Raw genomic sequence first — 17167 nt, 5'->3', positions numbered from 1 at the left:
AGTGGTGTAAAGATGGGTAGTCCACCTGTGTGGTGAGGTACAAAATACTGAGTGTATTGTACCTAGTGCGTGGCCCTAAAGGAAAGCCAGTTTGGAAAACTGTAAGTTAATTTCATTTATTATATTAATAATAATTTATATTGTATGCAACAACTGTGGAAAAGCTCAATCTTGAGATACATTTCAAAAAGAAAGTATGCATTTTGGCACGAGTTTGATCATAAACGTAAATCAACCCTGGGTTAAATGAAACTGGTGGCAACAGCCAAACTAGGTTACTATTATCACAACAGGGGTTACATTATGAATTATTTAGATTTATCTTTAAAGGGCTTTTTCCCTGAGGGGAATCTCAAGTCTTGTGGGTTCTGAGTGAACCATTTGGTCTGCGTGAACAAGTCACAACTACAGGACGGTTCTAGGTGAACCTAGAACCTGGTGACACAGGCCTTTCAAGAGGGTTCTCACGCCCATTCTAGAATCTGCGGGAACGTATGCTCCTTCAACAGCCTGGAGATTGACCCCTGCTTCGGGATTCATCGGCTCCGGAGTCAAAGTTTGCACTGACCCAGGGAACTGGCAACAACCTGGGCATCTGTCAAGGACATGCATGCTCTCAGGGCGTGGCCATCACCGTCACCATTGGACTGGTGGATACGGGTTTCCTCAACGGACCTGAATAATTGACTAATAAGAAGACTTTTCAATGTTGGTCCACTACGGGGAAAATGGACCCCTTGGTGTGACACACATTATTAGCCCTACAAGCATACAGGAGTACGAAATCCCTCGTAAATAAGACTTAATTGACACATTCATTAATTTAGGTTATCACCATCGACATCGTAGACCCGAAATAGGAAGCGTAGCTTCTCGGTGGCCGTCCCGTGTACCAGCAGGCGCAGGGCCACCAGGAGCTCCTTCAGGCTAATACTACCGGAGCAGTCGGTGTCAATCAGGTGGAAAAATCGCTCGGCGAAGAACGACTGCAATGACATCGATAAACCAATCGATCGATCAATATTAATGGTTGGACTTATCAATGCAACCGGTGCATGTGAGGTGGGGAATAAAGTGTAACTTTTTTTGGAAAGCCATCTGAGATTTTTTCCCCCGACAAGCGTTAGTCCAAACTGCCGGTATTATTTTTGCATAGTTTGGACATGTATTTCCAATTTCTGGAAATCCTGCCTCTTTTCAAATGGAGCATGAGTGTGATCCTGACAGTTCCAGTATCAACCCCGACCCCCTAAAGCAAGTATTCGTTTTTGCTTTTGTTAGTTTACCGACCATCTTTCTTCAAGACCGGAGCAAAAGGTTTAAACAAGCGTTTCTGGGGTTACCTTCTTGACGTTCAGCGCTTTGGTGAATTCCTCCAGGTAGATGTTACGATCATCGCCAGCCACTTGGCTGAACTGCTCCTCAAAGTGCGCCAGCCACGAGGCATCCTTGTCCATGCTATAAAACGGCAGGAAAATCAAATCCATACTTAGTTTTTACAGGTGGTTTTTACCCTGGAATGACTGAACTGAACTGGCAGTCGGTGCTAAATGTAGACTAGCCCCGCATGGTGCTGTTGGTTTATTAACCCGTGCCCACTCCCAAATTCCAAATCACAAAGCCTTTTCCCTCTGTGCCCGGCCTCTTTGTTCCCTTAAATCCTAACGTTTTCCATTCAGGCCTCTGCAAATCCTAATGAGCCCTCCGTTTTCCCACCCTTTCTTCTCACCACTAATCTGTTGTTGGTGATTTCGGCCCCTGTCTGCTTTACGTCATAAAGTTATTTCACGTAGTTTATTTGTTCCAGCATGAATCACCGTACGATGTACTAAACATCTTGGTGAAGCATGGCATTCGCTCAAGTTTGCTCAGTAAACATGACAACGCTTAATGAAGGATGGTCCTCCAGTTAACCATCTTTACAAACCTGAATGATGGATCGAACTATCCCTTATGTTCCACGCGTTCTAGATTCAACTTAGCCACAGCCCATCGTGTTCAGCTGTTTAAGTATTCTGTGCGTCTGGCGTGGCTGGTATAGAGCATGGCATCGTTTGTGTTCATGTTTTGACAATTCAAACTATGGACAATTTGCACACTTCAGTTGCAAGGAACTTAATTGGAAGTTCATCGCTTCTTAATCCCTTGTGCATGATTGAACAGACACACGTTGTGTAAGTGATTTGGGGGGGGGAGGGACTTCCCCCTTAGTGGGACAAGCTGCCAAGATCATTTTTTTGATAGAGCAAAAACATAATGCCGTCGCGCTTTGTGTACATGCACGTTTTCCAATGGATCGCGTCCAATCTTGCTGCTCTGGGAAAGTGCACGTGAACAAAGCGTGACTTCATCACAGGTCTGTTGAAAATGTCAAATTATAAGAAATGGTATATGACCACCTTCCTTGGGGACGGGGTGATTGTTTTAAGAATGAGGAAATTTGACAATCGTTTCCGGAAATTCCCATCTGTCATCCTGGACTATACTATGTTGCAGCAACGTGGTCATTTGGTGCGCACACTGCGCACATGCTTATAGAAAGCGACGATCAATATGCATCGGTTCAAAAACCAGCCAAAACATTCATATGGGCCAAATTGACCGAAGAACATATAGTCAATGGAGTCCACCGTCCCGTTAACTTTCAAAGATATAGGCCTATCCATGTGTTTCCACCGATCAAATGGTTCGACATCACCGGGGCTTACACTACTGAGAACAATTTCAATGTGACAGACGCAAATTTATAAGATTACAAAAGAGAATCATATTAATTTCCAGAACCCGGTGATGTAGGGAAGTTGTTCGCGTTGGTCTGTCCGTGCTGTTATCCCCTTTCACTGGTAAGATGGAAGAATTATAATCAAAACAAAACAGCCAATATTTATTGGCTGTTCTGGGTCTAGGTCCCACTTTTTGGCAGAAGCTCGGGGACTGGCGTTCATCATCGTGAAGGTACTTTAAACTATATGCAATAATATAGCCATTTGGGCCCTCAGAGGCTGAGGGCTATCTGCACTTTTCGACAGCCGCGTCTGCTGTATCGCGCCTATGGTCACGGGTGGTAACGTGATCGTTACACGGATCAGGCGACGCGACACCCACACGCAGGCGGTGACTTTGAGTCGAGTTCCCTGCAGGGTTAACCATGAATTATTGGGTGTAGGACAAGACACTCTGACACTCACATTAAAGGCTGGCCCAATTTCTCCAAGCATTTCTCCGTGTGGTACCGTGCCTCACTGGTTAAAGACATTATCTTGGAATAATTCTTTATTCACGGTGAATAGACACAGTGATACACTGTGACACTACGGAGGGCGGCGTGTCCCCCCTCCCCCAGCGGATGCCCGCCCCCTCCCCCCAATGCCCCCCATTTAAAATCTGTTAAGAGTGTCCGTTGAAATGCAACTGCAGTTTATTTTCTTGTGGTACCCTCTTGAAAAACTATGTGCACCCCTGCAGTGGGTGTCCCCCTCCGGGGAAATTTAGCCCTAGTTAGGCCACTGATGAAATCGTCTATGTGCAGTGTTTTGTTCTTGTATTCTTTATTTTTCTGGATCGTCATAACTTGCGTCTGCAAGTCTCCAGATAATTGAGACCAAACCAGATGACAACCATGCGCAAGGTGTGCCTTCGTGGGAGCCGATTCAAGTTCATAATCATATTACATCTGACACAACTCCAATGAGATTATTTCTCCGAAACGTGCCTTAAATTATCGAAATAAGAAGCGGTATAGGTATGAGCCTCGAGCTGCACCGAGAGAGGGTGCAATTTTCCCAGCAACAAAGGATCCTTTGGTCGGAACAGCACTTAGCTGGTTCACAGACGACTATCTGAAATGCACGCGTTGGGGGCTCGTCGCTACCAGCAAAATGAGCATTCCCAACCAACGTCGCTCTTTTCAACTGATGAGGGGGTGCTTCTGCTCAAAGCACTTACATTTAAAAGTTGAAGTTCAGAGTTACTCAACCGAAGGAGCGAATTGCCAGATATATAAATAATCCGGGATAACGTCTTTTGGAAACCACATGTAGTTCTTAATGTGAACCAGGGTACTTCTTTGATAAATTTGGACATTTTTGGTCTGTTACATCCGGAAAATCAAGAGCCATTACTGAAATCGCAGGAAAAATGAAGAGGAGACTAAGAGGCATCCTGTTAATGATAATAATGATGAAACTTTATAGAGCGCTGGTATCCGCCGCGAACGGCTCTCAAAGACATCCAATAATGATAAGTTGAGGAATATTAACCAAACGCTTGTCGATGGAAACATGATTTCAATCTGTCCTTGAATGTGTCAAGTGATCTCGATAATCTCACAGATTCCGGTAAAGAGTTCCAAAGTTTGGGTGCTGCAATCTGAAATCTTCTCCCCCCCTCAACGATAATGAGCCATGGTTTCCTTGAGTTGATTGTTTTTTGATGACCGCAAACCCAGATGGAGCATCACCCTGTAGGATCTTGAAGATAAGATGTACAATGTGTCTATAAAACTAACGCAATTTAGCTTGTTCTGCCCTTTCAGATCAGCTGACAAGATACAGCATCTTATATCAGGTTTAAATACGAAATTATGTTGTTATAAATTGTCGACACTATAGTAACCTTTCAAACGTATACATCGTCATCTTAGCATTTTTATGTGTGATTTCCCCCCCCCCCCCACACACACTCACACCCACACTAATCTGGCATTGCAGCGTGCAAAATGAGAGCGCGAAACTAATAATATCACAAGTGTGTCGGAATCGTGGGCGTTTTTAATCTTTCACAAGTATGTCGGAATCGTGGGCGTTTTTAATCTAAAAAAATCGGTAAATGACACACAATCCGATTTCAGAAAAAAGAGCCATTTTTCTCCCACTTGTCAATACTCGCAACGAAATTTCTCTTGACAAAATGACCAATAAATCTTGACCCCAGGCTTGAACACGAACAGATGGTGCTGGTGAATATGCGCATTCCATTTTCACCATTTACTTCCATGTAGGCTGTGCGATTTCAGTCGCGAGTATACCCGCAAGGTAAAGCAAGTTGATTCGATCAGAAGTGGCGACTAGATCGAATACCTTTCTAAAGTTTAAACACAAAAATCCACATGCAGTCTTGAACCTGCCATTATGTTATTAAAGGCATTCCCTGACTGAAGTGCTATAACATCACACAAATATTATCATTGGTATTCTCTTACCGCGGAGCACCAGGGTACCATATAATTCAGATCTAGCATGACAGCAAAACATCGCCTGTAAAGCCCGAGGTTGTCCAAGGTGGTCCGCTTGATTACATTGGACAGCCCGCGAGCGTAGTCCACGTAAAGCGCTGTCGGCCAATTACAGCGATGAGTGACGCAGGGGGCAGAGGTCATTGGCGTTGCTGAGGAGACCAATTTGAGACAAGCGAGTACAATTTACAAACTGTACTGGCCCTTCCAGTACCCCCCCCCCGCAATCCTTGCCAAAATATAGACTGACGGATCAGCAATTGCTAAGCTTTTTTAGTGGAAACAAATTGACTGGTACAAAATTGCAACGGAAGGGATAGGTGGTATGGGGGCGATGGTGACGATGATGGCAGTGGTTGCAGGAGAAACAGTGATAACTAGGATACCCAATGACCGGTATGATGACAACGCTGGTCACCACGACAAAAGTGATAACGAAGGACACAATGAGAAAGAAGTGATAATGCCGAAATCCCCTCCATATGACGACGATATTGGCTATGACAGTTGTGACGACATTTCTAAACTGATGAGCAGACAAAGAAAACAACAGTGGCAATGGAGGAAAAGGGACGATTCGTTCGACAGCAGGTGAAGTATTAATTGACTTTTGTAAAGTAAACAAGATGCTCAAAAGTAATAACGATCAGTGGTGTATCCATCCATCGCGAACAGGTGCAGAAATTCATCTGTAACACGTTTCCTTCCCAGCCCGTACACGCTAAAGAATCTGCGTGTAGTATACATGCCATCGGAATGCTGTCGACGATGTGTAACCTATCAGTTCACCGAGGAGACGACAAATAATGTGGAATATAGTTACCATCATATTGCAAAACAAAAATGGCCCTAAATGATATACCACCGAACAAGCCGTTTCTTAAAACCTGATAGTCGTGATTTATTTGTAAAAAATAGCTACTTTGACCCATTTCCGAGAAAGCCAATGTTATACAAAAGTTGCATATCACGGGCGCAAAAAAAGGTCAAGTTTTCTTCACCACAAAAACTATCGAATTACGACGTAACGCATCATACTTGTCCGTTGTGAGCCGGGTTGGGCGTGCCATGCCATTGAGTAACAGATGCAACGAATGATCCCGAGCTTACCGGGTAAAATTTATGTCCTTCACAGATAATGTTGCAAGCCAATATACAATGTGTAAAGGGCCTCCATTCTTTCGTTTCCACCTGCTGGCCTGTATAGTATTTCAGGCGTTCAGATCTGACAACAAAAGTCGATTCATTACCTCGGCCAGAAAAGGGAGGACATTTCACCCCGCCTCGTGTTGGTGAAGTGCATTTCTCCTCTGCATGCATGATCCACTTGGAAAGTTTTTATCCAGTAGACCATGACAGACCCAGGGGTGCTACGCTATCATAAATCTCTCGCCGGAGGATGGAGTCTTTCGAGAAATGTCGGACTGAATGTTTGTAAACAAGAAATCCACACCGAGGTTTCGAGGGGAAATGGACGACAGAAGAGCGTGCTGACTTACATGTACTATTGCAAATCTTGTCGTTGGATTCAACATCATAATAGGTCTACACTAAACTGTAGAAAAACTGCGCGCGAGACACACGCTCTTATTAATATTTTATGAACAAATTCCTTTTGTTTGCCCAGCGATTCCTGTTCACAACGACGGAATTCACTTTACAGGTGTGTTTAAAGGGGGAAAAGGATTACAAGCTTCCCTGCGTTCATCTGAGCAACCCATGACTGTGATCTCCCTCTATTGTAAGGAAACCGACGCCTGTGTAACTCCTTCACCCAATACGGTGTTGAAGACAAAACGAGCCGCTATATCCAACAAGGCATGAGACCGAGGGGTACCCCCATGTCCAATCGCTATACACACTCTAGACTATTGTTATCTAACCCCCCCTCATGTGTAAAAAGAATTCCTCAGATTCCAGTGAAACAATGACCAACACAAAGCAGGGGGTTCACTCCGTCTCATCTCTTGCTTCATATGCTCGCAGCTTCCGTAAAACGGTGTAAACTAATACCATACAAACAATAACTTCAACTCAAATAAGTTCAAGCAAAACAACAAAATCAAAGCTTATGAACGACTGCCTTGCTTGTTCCTCACCATCTAACAAAAAATCAAAACTTATCAATTTCCACCAACCAGAGAATTTTGTTTAATCTGTCCTATTATGGCGACAACGCACGACTTGTTGGAAGACGGGCGGTATATTGAAGAAGTTGGGCGATGATGATCGACTTTTCTCCTTTCACAGTCGACCCGTACCTGCCAAGTTGCACATTTGACGGCTCGTGTGCAACCACTTCTCCGTCCCATACCCCCCTCCAAAAAATAAAGAAGTCTTTTTCAAAAAAATGGAATTGGTGTCATTATTTGTGTTGTGGGGAGACATTTTACGAGGACGACCCACCCCAAAGATCAAGCGGTTAGTCACTTTTGCTCTGAACACGTCATCAGCACGCCAAATCAAACCCCCGCACCCAAGGACGTCTATATTTCAGCCGAAAAGAAAACATTTTTGAGCGGTGATTACGTGACTCGTCCTTTAAGTCATAAAAACGAAGAGTCTGCGTTTCCTCGTTTTTATTTGCAATAAAACTGAGTGGACAGTCCATAAAAAATGTTAACTGTCGCTAAGGCGACATTGCCAGTCAGCATGTCCTTGTGTCATCGTTTTTCTTCCAACATTTGCCCTTTTTTGAGGTGTCAGAGGATAGCAACATAAATAAGCAGGTTCACCGTTCCAAATAGTTCATGACTTCTTTTGGTCTCACATTTCGAGGATCGATATTTTCATCTTGAATATGAAAAACAAAACAATAGCAATAGATCAAGCAAATGGTACAAAGGGACCAGACAAGCACTTCCTCACAGTTGGTCAGCCCATCGTGGAGGTAGAAACAACCAGTTAGCCAACTAATCAATCTTCCTTCACTCGCAAGTAGGACAGTCGAAAGTAAACAGAATAACCACATAAGCGTCTAAAAACCAAACCACTCATCCAACAAGCGAGGAGATACAGACAGGTTAACCAGCAAACACACGAAATCAAAATCGACGTGTTTAAAGAATTAAACAATCAAGAGTTAAGCCGCTTACCCCGATTCGCTCTCCAGGGTTTCCATGGCAATGCTCTGTTCTTTGCACTTTCCCGATCTATCGGCCATTTCCTGTGACCGGTTACGATACTGGAGGTGCTATGTCCACTAAACCCAGGCACCAAATAAAATGAATTAAGTGCAATCTGGCTTAAAGTCGCTATAAGCGTCGTCGACCCCTTCGTCAGCGCATACGAGGTTCACAGCACCAGTACATGTACGTTGGTAATATAAACCAACCAGCTACATTGCAGGTAGCCGTCACTCACAGCAAATCAGCGTGCATTGTTTCCAGCATTCCGTCATAGCTTGCATAATATTTCTTTTGAGTTGTCGGGAACCAGCTTTTGTTTCTCACGTTCGTTTAGACTTACAAGTTACAGGCGCTAACTGGTAAACACCACAATTGGATCTCCTTTGATTGCATAGGCGAACGACTTAAGTAACACCAAACTGCCACTAAAGGCAAAAATATAACTTGTCTAGTAGTAATGTTGAAAAAATCAGGTGCGTAGCGCCACACGTGTTTGACCGCGTTGCATTCTGGAAGCTGGGTTCGGTCTGATTTGTGAGGTTATACCAGGTAGTTTGAAGCGTACAACGCTCGGACATATAGTTACAAAATATTTATTCGCAATATTTGAAAAATAACAAGATGTTCCTGGGGACCGGAAGGACCAACAATGTTGAAACACGGTATAACTTTCATTGCTCGTTTTCCCGAGACATTTATGTGAAATGATGTAAGGAAACTCCACAAATGGTGCTTAGAAGAGACAAAATAGGGGGGCCTACAGGAACCATTGCCTGGTGTTGTGGCCATTCATACTTCGAGTAACAAAGTCAGGAAAGTGACTTTTAAACGTGTGATCATAAAGTACATGTTACCTGCCGAAATGATATCTGCATAGCTCTGCTTGAAAATGAAGTAATTTTTTAGTTTCAAACTTAAGGTTGGTTTTCCCCGTGCTCACAAAATACCAATCAAGCACTAATCTAAACGACTGCATTATAGCATGGTGAAGCGCGCAAAAGAAGCAAAACGTGCATATTTCGCCTTGTAAAGTAAAAGAAACCCAGATTTAAGGCTTACAAAGAATGACGTGGTAGGTCACGTGAACGCATTCAGTTTCCAACTTTGTCAAAAATTACCATCGTGACTGGATTTCTTCGAAGAATTTTTTCCACCACCGTATCATCAAAGTCGCGCAAGTTGGAGGGGCAACCGAGGGTCAGCCAACGGTAACGCTATACCGTGTGTAACAGCGCGGCTAGCCAAGACCCGAACAAAGGACAGTCTCATATTGAGTTTTGTTGCCGGGCCAACCACGGTCTCTGGTTTGTAGCAAAATGGATCCCCTTTCATCACCGGAAGGGCCAAATTCATGCTCTGTCACCCACAAGAAGTACGATCAACACAAACAAGCCCGGATTGGATTGAATACCTCTGTGTGATTGTATACCCTCTAACGACCCCAAGAAAACTAATGGTTCAACTCCGCAGAGCGTGTTTAATACTTAAGCAACGACCGGTGGTAAGGCATAGGATTGGTACTATCACGCCCCTTATTCATTTCATAATTTTCATTCCTCCCTGGTCTCATTAACCAGAGTGTCTCCACGGGAGGGTGTGGGGACACATCCTCCCCCAACCACAGCGGATGAGGATGTTTGTCCTCCCTGTACACGCTGCAGCAGTGCAGCTTAGTTTTTCAGTGCCTTTTGTGCATTGAGTAAGCATCACACGGTATCCCCAGCTAGAAGTTCACCCCATTTTACGTCTCCGCTTTTCTACCCTGAACTACACGAGGACTGCCCGGGCCCATCGTAACGTTCCTTCGCCAGGACGCGCGTCTTTTTCACTACCAGGAAAGACCGTCACGACGGTCTCTCATCCCTTCCTCCTCAAAAAGAATAAGAAACCGGGGGAGTCGGCCGTACAGACAACCTCTCCCGCTAAGTTTAAGTAATTAATTCTGAGCGGGCAACCAAAGGGAACGAATTCCCCGTCCAATGCACACCCACAAGAACTACTTTGTCAAAGAGAACTGTCTGATCGACATGTATACAATACGATGGTCTTTTTAATAAGATTCAGCGGATTGACCAAGAGTTGTCAGGCAGCACGTTAAGTTCATAAGAACAGTTCATGCACACCCAAAAGCATTATAAAAGGCGCATATTTTTCAGTAGTATATACCAGTAAGCGACCACTCGTAAAACACTGTCCGCTCTGGTACAAATGGCTCACTTTTTACGGCAAGTCAAGGTCACCTACGTGCACCTGTTAATTGTTGTTCTGCACACTAGTACTCAGGGGATCGTTGGGGTTGTATTATGATCTCAAGCAAGGCCGGATGGTTATGAATCAATTAAAAACGATTCTGAAGGACCCTTGTCATATAATGATACATTCTATAATGTAACCTTTCGTTACAAGCCTTGTTATCCTCGCAGATGACCTTGGTACCCACCTCCTCCTTGATAAGACGATTAAAGCCTCTATACAAAATTGTATATCCCTGTTCAATTATGCTAATTGAGGGTCACATGGTCAACTCCGATTGAACGTGCTTCACTACTAAGCTACAGGTGATCGCTTGTTTTATACCAGAACTAACCTTACAAAATGTGCTTAATGTATTTTGCATTGTAGTGTTAAGTTTAATGTTACCGTACATGTATATGGGATGGGATTGGATGGAATGGGATGGGATTGGGTGGGATGGGATGGGACTGGATGGGATGGGACTGGATGGGATGGGGTGGGTTGTGTTTTGTTGTAACAGTGTTCTTTATGATGAGAGTCGACTGTATACTGACTCAGATGACATTTCTGTTTGTTTACTTGTGTCCTTTCCAATAAAGTCATGGAGCTCGTGGTCCACTGAACACTACGAGAAAGCACATGCACGAGGAAGTAAGCAAAGTGTTTTGATTCTTTCTGTCATTATTTAAGCCAATAAACCTTTTTGACTACTTTTAATTACCAACCCGTAGGAAGAATCTCCCTACCACGTTAGCGTGCTTTTTAGCCCTTTGAACGTGAGAACGTGACAGAACAACACCTAGACATTTCATCTAACGTCACAGAGTGTGCAGCACCATCCGAATTCCATTTGTGCACATTAATTGCGCCCAAGTTCCCAGAATTCTGAACAGTTCTCTGCTCTTGCTGTACGAAACGCAAATGACCATGACACCGCCTGCCTCTTCAGTGAACAGGCAGGGTAGAAAGGAAATGTTTGCTCTGATGTGATATGACATCATTTTCAAATACAAATTTGCACAAGGCGTGCTTCATATGTCCTGAAGGGAAGAAAGAGATTCAGGTGCACAGTCATTGATCGCAATTAAGGCCAAACACCTTTGATAATCACTTGCTATAAATGAATTACGTATCCGCTTTGTCACTACTGTCAAGTTTCATTTGTCAGATGTCGAACTAGGGCATGAATCGATGATTTTTTTCGAGGGGGGTGATGACAAGGCTAGCAGATCACAGTCCACGCTGACTTCCGGTCTAGCAGAGAGAGATGTGCGAGTTGCTTTTATTTTCGTTTTTACCGAGCTTTAGAACTTCGATTTTCTATGTTATGCAGTGAAACTTTACCCACTGACCCTCCCTCAAGACGAGCTCACGTGTAGCAGGTTGATCCATTATAGTTTCGTTATACTTTTACAATTAGAGCATTCATTATAGACTTTTTACAGTCAGGATGTTCCATGAGAGCACAGAGGAGATTGGAGGAAATAATCGTTGAATTTAAACAAAGAGGAAGTTATAAGGACAGTCTAAATTCTTTTTGGGGAAAACGTCAAAGAATGCAGTGGGTTTATTTTCCAATCGGAAGTGACGCTGGTTGAAAACTGGCTATCTGAAGTAGCAATAACTTTGTACGTGAATTAACCTGTCACTAAATTACGGAAGTGTATTGCTGCCAAAGCGAAACAAATTATTTTATCTCGTTTAAACGACTTATTATCTCATTTAAACGAGATATCGCTATCTCGTCATTTCTATTTATAGCACTGTCGTTAAACGACATAGCTATCTCGTTTCAACGAGATGACAAGTCGTATGAAATTAAGTCGCTTAAAAAATATATTAAAGTCGTTTAAACGAGATGAATTTTTTTTTCGTGTTGGCACCAATACGCTTCCGTACTAAATAAAGATAGTTCGTAGACGAAGTGCTCGTGATCCTCAGTTAAGCAGCGGGGATTTTGTGACTGATGTCTCCATAAGATTAAAATTTAAGAATAACTGAAAGAACTTCCTCTCCCGGTCATTATTTTGCAATTGCTTATTCGTAACACACATGTAAGCTTATGAAAAAGAAGGAAGGTGGGTCGTTTCATCCAAAAAATCTACAAGAGATTCCCATGCACCGAACATATCCGTCTCGATAACATTCGAAGGGGATGGACTAGATATTCATTCGTTTTTTGGTTTTCGGGTTGATTGCATATGAACGGTAATACGAACCTTTTTATCGTTCAGTGCTACCGTTTTTGTGCAAAATCAAAACTGAATACATTGCAATCTTTGTGTTGTGACGTACACAAAGGACTCTATTTCGCAAGTTCAACCTCGCCTCAAACCTTTTTTCAATGTGACGATTTCATACAAAACATTTAGCTAGAACAACGCAATGCGTTGTTATTACCCCAAGTGAAAAATCGAGTATGCATGCACACCAGGCATTGGTGATGGTTTTCTTGTTCACTGAATACCAAACCAATCTCACAGCATGAACAATGAATGTGTTTCAATGTAAAGAATCCTAAAGAAGGCGTTGAGTCGGGGGCGCCCTGACAAGTCTAGTACTTCGACCTCTGTTTTTTTTTTCAAAATAATCACTGTCAAGGTTGGGACGTGCAGGCATCGGTCGTCTGTTCGTCGGACAGATCAGCCAGTAGTCTGGTTGCAAGCCGAATGATACTAACTATTTAAAGAATCTTTTATTCAGGAAGCCGCCAACAACGAGGAATTGTTCCTGTTTCTGAAAGTATCCCGCAACTGGCCGAAGTCCTCGTGTCCTCGAATTTAAGTCGCTTCCCTTTACAGATTGCCCATAAGCATCAGCATCCCAAAATGTGTCTCGGTTATTCTTGGTATTTCTTTGCATACTACTCTATTTAGCACAACTTTGCTTCTGTTGAGGGTTCAAAAACTAATTGACAGGTGTGTATGTGCCGCACCTTAAAACAGATGCGTGGGGAAATCCTCTCCACGTTTTCCATCACAATCTATTTTCTGGGATGGGCTATACCTGCCATTGTATTTCCCTTGCGGCAGGGAACCATCCTACCCTATATGCCTGCTTCCAATTGTACTTGGCTTTGTTGGGCAATGAAGCGAGCCATAACCTTTCATTTATAAACGCATGAGTCAGATGAACCAGGTTGGGATTTCGATATTATGCCAGCGCGTAATAAATTCCCACAAATCAGTAGAGCATTTTGTCAATTTAGTTCAGCTGCAAATAGTGAAGTTGGAGAGGTATGAGAGGTATGGCTGCCTATAGTGTGCCAACGGTTGCAATCATCCTAATCTATCTCTCAACTACCAGGAGCGCATCGCAGAATCATTGCTGCCCGTCGTGTACTTTACAAGCCATCACCCCTCTGAATGTTGACCAAATACAACAAATACGAAGCAACCAAGCGTTGATCCAACAGATCAAGAGCAAGCCGATGCTGGTCTACGACCCGGCATATCAACGGTCGGTTGTCGATCTAACACTGCAGCAGCAGTTTCAGATAAGGAGGAACATCCCTCACTTGTTCATGAGTGTGGACGACTTCAAGAAGTCCAACGTGACGCGGGGTAGAATAACCGTGCCGGGAGAAGAGATGCGCAACCGCCGCAAGAGGCAGGCCATCGGAACGCGGGTTTGTCAGCCGGTACCACGGGTGAATCCTTTGATCCTCGCTACCACGGTCGACGGAGAGGTGGTCGAAATAATCCAGGTATTTTGTCTTACAGTTATATAGGTTGCGTAAGGCCTAGGTAATACTTTACAATCGGGAACGTATGAAGCCAAACCACGGTTCACAACCATGCACCATGCATGACATCTAAATGCTCAACCAACCATTAAAACTTCAAGTGTGAAATTAGACTCTTATAACATTTGGGATTTATTTTCCTTTAAAGAAACCCCCCCCCTACCCACCATTTCGACCCGGGATTCGAACCCACACCCCATGCATCACAAACCATTATGCTGTAACCGCTGAATACCGCGATGAACGGCTGCAACGCGAGTCCAGTACACATTGGGCATGCGCAATACAAACACAACCAACATGGTTTGGCTTCATACGTACGGTTTGCATATAATTATATCTTATCTTTCTCAAAACATAAATTGGCAGCGAGTTTACTGCCAGAGGGTTTCACATTTTAACACAGGGTTCTTCTCTGTGCAACTATTACCAATATTCTTTACTCGCTCTTAAGAACCTGCACGTTTTCTGTCCTGGCCGTATGACAGTGGTGAGATTGACGATGGTCAGTGCCTTTATCTCCTCGTATATTTCTTTGTAAAGACGCCTCGTCGAAAGTAATGTTCAGAGGGGTGCCGTGTGACCCGTACTTTGCCATGAGACCCAGTTGCGCATCCAGTGGCAAATAAACTTTCTGCTAAAAACCCCTGATCACTGAATGCAGAGGCATTTGTAAAATAACATTGGCTATGGCCGATGTCAATTCTCTTTCTCAGATGCCAGGTCAGGGCATGAATCAGTGGATTTTGGAGGAGACGTGTGACAACGCGGCCAGTACACCGCCGTCCACGCTGACTTGCGGCCTAGCAGAAAGACACGTGCCCGCCGCTTTCATTTCCGTTTCAACTGAACCTTACATCTTCGATTTGGCTTATGTTGTCGTGCAGAGCTGCGTTTCCCTTCATGGGTGAGGGCGTCCCCACCCTGTCCCCCATGATGTCAACAAGATTGCTGGTGAATAAATAAGCAAATAAATAAATAAGCATATGAGCAAACAGCACACAGCATATAGTACCTGCATACAAGGACCGTCACACTTTGCACGCGCCAAAACAAGTAAACGTAACAAAATTAATACCAACGGCCACAAACTGAGAGCGTTTCACGATAGTGCCCCTCCCAGAGTTTGCAACGTGTTGGCCAATTACAATGCACGAAATCTGTCGACCCAATATGCGTTTGAAAAGGGCCGACTCTTGGAGGCGCACTATTGCGAATCGCCGGTATTATGCGAAGATGAATGACGCATAAAATTTATTCTGTACAATTCGTACAAAGGTTGTATGGATTATGGTTTAAATGTAATATAGAGTGCTTTTCGTAGATGTTAAATCAACCAGGATACACATGTACATGCATATAGTTAAGAGGCTGCAATGAATTGAATATCCATAAATGATGCCAAAATATTGTAACCCTTGAAATTAAATCTTTGGGTTTCAATTAACCTTATTTTAAATTTTTGTTTTGCAATTTACCCCATATTTTGATGCTTTTTTGGTTTTATGCTAACGAAATTTGCATATTCATGAGCAGAACTATGATGCCATCCAAGGCACTGAATCTCAATGTTGCACTGATTTTTTTAACCACTGTTATGGCAGATTTCATTTTCTTTGGCAATTTATTGCTGTGTATTAACTTAAGTATATGGCAATAATCCAGCAAAAATCCTTTTCACTGAAATGTTCCCAGATAGCAACTTTGGCGTTCACAATTTGAACATGAAAACATGCAACCTGAATCATGTCTTCCTCAGCTGGATAAAAGCGCCCTCACTTGTCCAGAAATGCTTGGTCAATTTTTAATGTTTGAAAAAGTGCACCGTTCAGTTCACGTAACTCAGAAAAGATGTCAAACAGTTTTAATTCATGGAAGAAGAGTAGAGATACACAAAAAGTGATTTTAAGAAAGTTAATTTCTTAGATCCTTAAACGACACGTGCTCTTTTTTGTTATTGGATTAAAAGCACACACGAATTGAATTTCTGTACGTGTGGTTTGTTCTTCCAAACAATGATACTGTTAAAAGTACGCATACAAACTATGTATTGGACTTGTGTATTGATCTTTTGCCGCCCACACTAGTAAGATTAATCGATTGAATTCTTGAAAATCAACGGTCAAGACTCGGGCAAAAACGATTCCGTTCCATACCGCAATTTCCATCATCTGAATCACAACTTAATCGATACAAATTTTCAACCTGCGACATTAATGCATATGAAAATTGCTTCACAAATGTTTGTGAAATTGCTAATTTAACCTACCAAAGCAGTTGTGGCCTATGTGCCCATGACCTGATTAGGGGAACTACCTGTTCATTCTATTGTGTATATGTTTATGCTACTACCCCTCTGGAAATGCAGCCATAAAGGGTGTAGGGGAAACAATCATTCTTGCATGTTAAACCGAAGAGAAAAATATGAAGACGACGGCTAAAAGCCGCGTGGGCAGAGAGCAAACAAAGACACTTCTGCCACTCAGCAGTGACGCCGATAACGTGTGAGGGCTGACGTCAAGGGAGGAGTTAGGACAACACGCCGACTGCGCATGGCTGCCTCCACGAACCTTACCGAGGAGCATATACCTATTGTAGAAAGATACCCGTGACGCTGGGATTTGGGTTGACTGTTTAGCACTGAGAAATCAATCAAATGGAATAAAAAAGCTTCCTTGTTGGAAATTTAGCGTTGTTATTCTCACAAATCTTTGGATACTAAAAAGGGGAAAGATCATTACAACAAAACACACAAGCACGGAGTATAGGCCTACATGTTGATCAGAATATTCGTATCGGCTAACAGAATGTTGATTGCACTTGCAA

The 17167-nt window shown here is 43.2% G+C and overlaps 2 protein-coding genes across 4 annotated transcripts in view; one reads left to right on the top strand and one right to left on the bottom strand.

Moving 5' to 3' along the window:
- LOC147797087 (NADPH oxidase 5-like) overlaps positions 1-17167 on the bottom strand; it is a 33836-nt gene that overhangs the window by 11014 nt on the left and 5655 nt on the right. The window contains exons 1-4 of one of the 3 annotated variants that reach the window (XM_087143970.1): positions 8329-8655; positions 5201-5385; positions 1344-1458; positions 836-986 (exon numbers count right to left, since the gene is read on the bottom strand). In XM_087143970.1, coding sequence (XP_087000096.1) covers positions 836-986; positions 1344-1457 — 265 coding nt within the window. In that variant the 5' untranslated portion in view covers position 1458; positions 5201-5385; positions 8329-8655. Of the gene's footprint in view, positions 1-835; positions 987-1343; positions 1459-5200; positions 5386-8328; positions 8658-17167 lie in introns of those variants that run through there. The other 2 variants (XM_087143968.1, XM_087143969.1) reach the window with 2 other exon arrangements.
- Positions 5531-16855, top strand: LOC110989374 (uncharacterized). Its single transcript, XM_022253711.2, has 3 exons — positions 5531-5824; positions 13903-14302; positions 15058-16855. Exons 1-3 carry the CDS (start codon positions 5559-5561, stop codon positions 15250-15252), a joined length of 861 nt encoding a protein of 286 aa, XP_022109403.2. The 5' UTR covers positions 5531-5558; the 3' UTR covers positions 15253-16855.

The sequence above is a fragment of the Acanthaster planci genome, linkage group LG12, assembly GCF_054643075.1.
Source record: "Acanthaster planci isolate LZ-2023a linkage group LG12, COTS_SCS, whole genome shotgun sequence".
Taxonomy (NCBI): Eukaryota; Metazoa; Echinodermata; class Asteroidea; order Valvatida; family Acanthasteridae; genus Acanthaster; species Acanthaster planci.
Note: the sequence above shows the minus strand (reverse complement) of the source record. Positions and strands in the feature narration are given on the sequence as shown.

Coding starts and splice junctions, on each gene's coding strand:
- LOC110989374 (XM_022253711.2), top strand. CDS start 5,559: ATGGGGGCGATGGTGACGATGATGGCAGTGGTTGCAGGAGAAACAGTG. Junction 5,825..13,902: donor GACGATTCGTTCGACAGCAG/GTGAAGTATTAA, acceptor CTCAACTACCAG/GAGCGCATCGCAGAATCATT. Junction 14,303..15,057: donor AGGTGGTCGAAATAATCCAG/GTATTTTGTCTT, acceptor TCTCTTTCTCAG/ATGCCAGGTCAGGGCATGAA.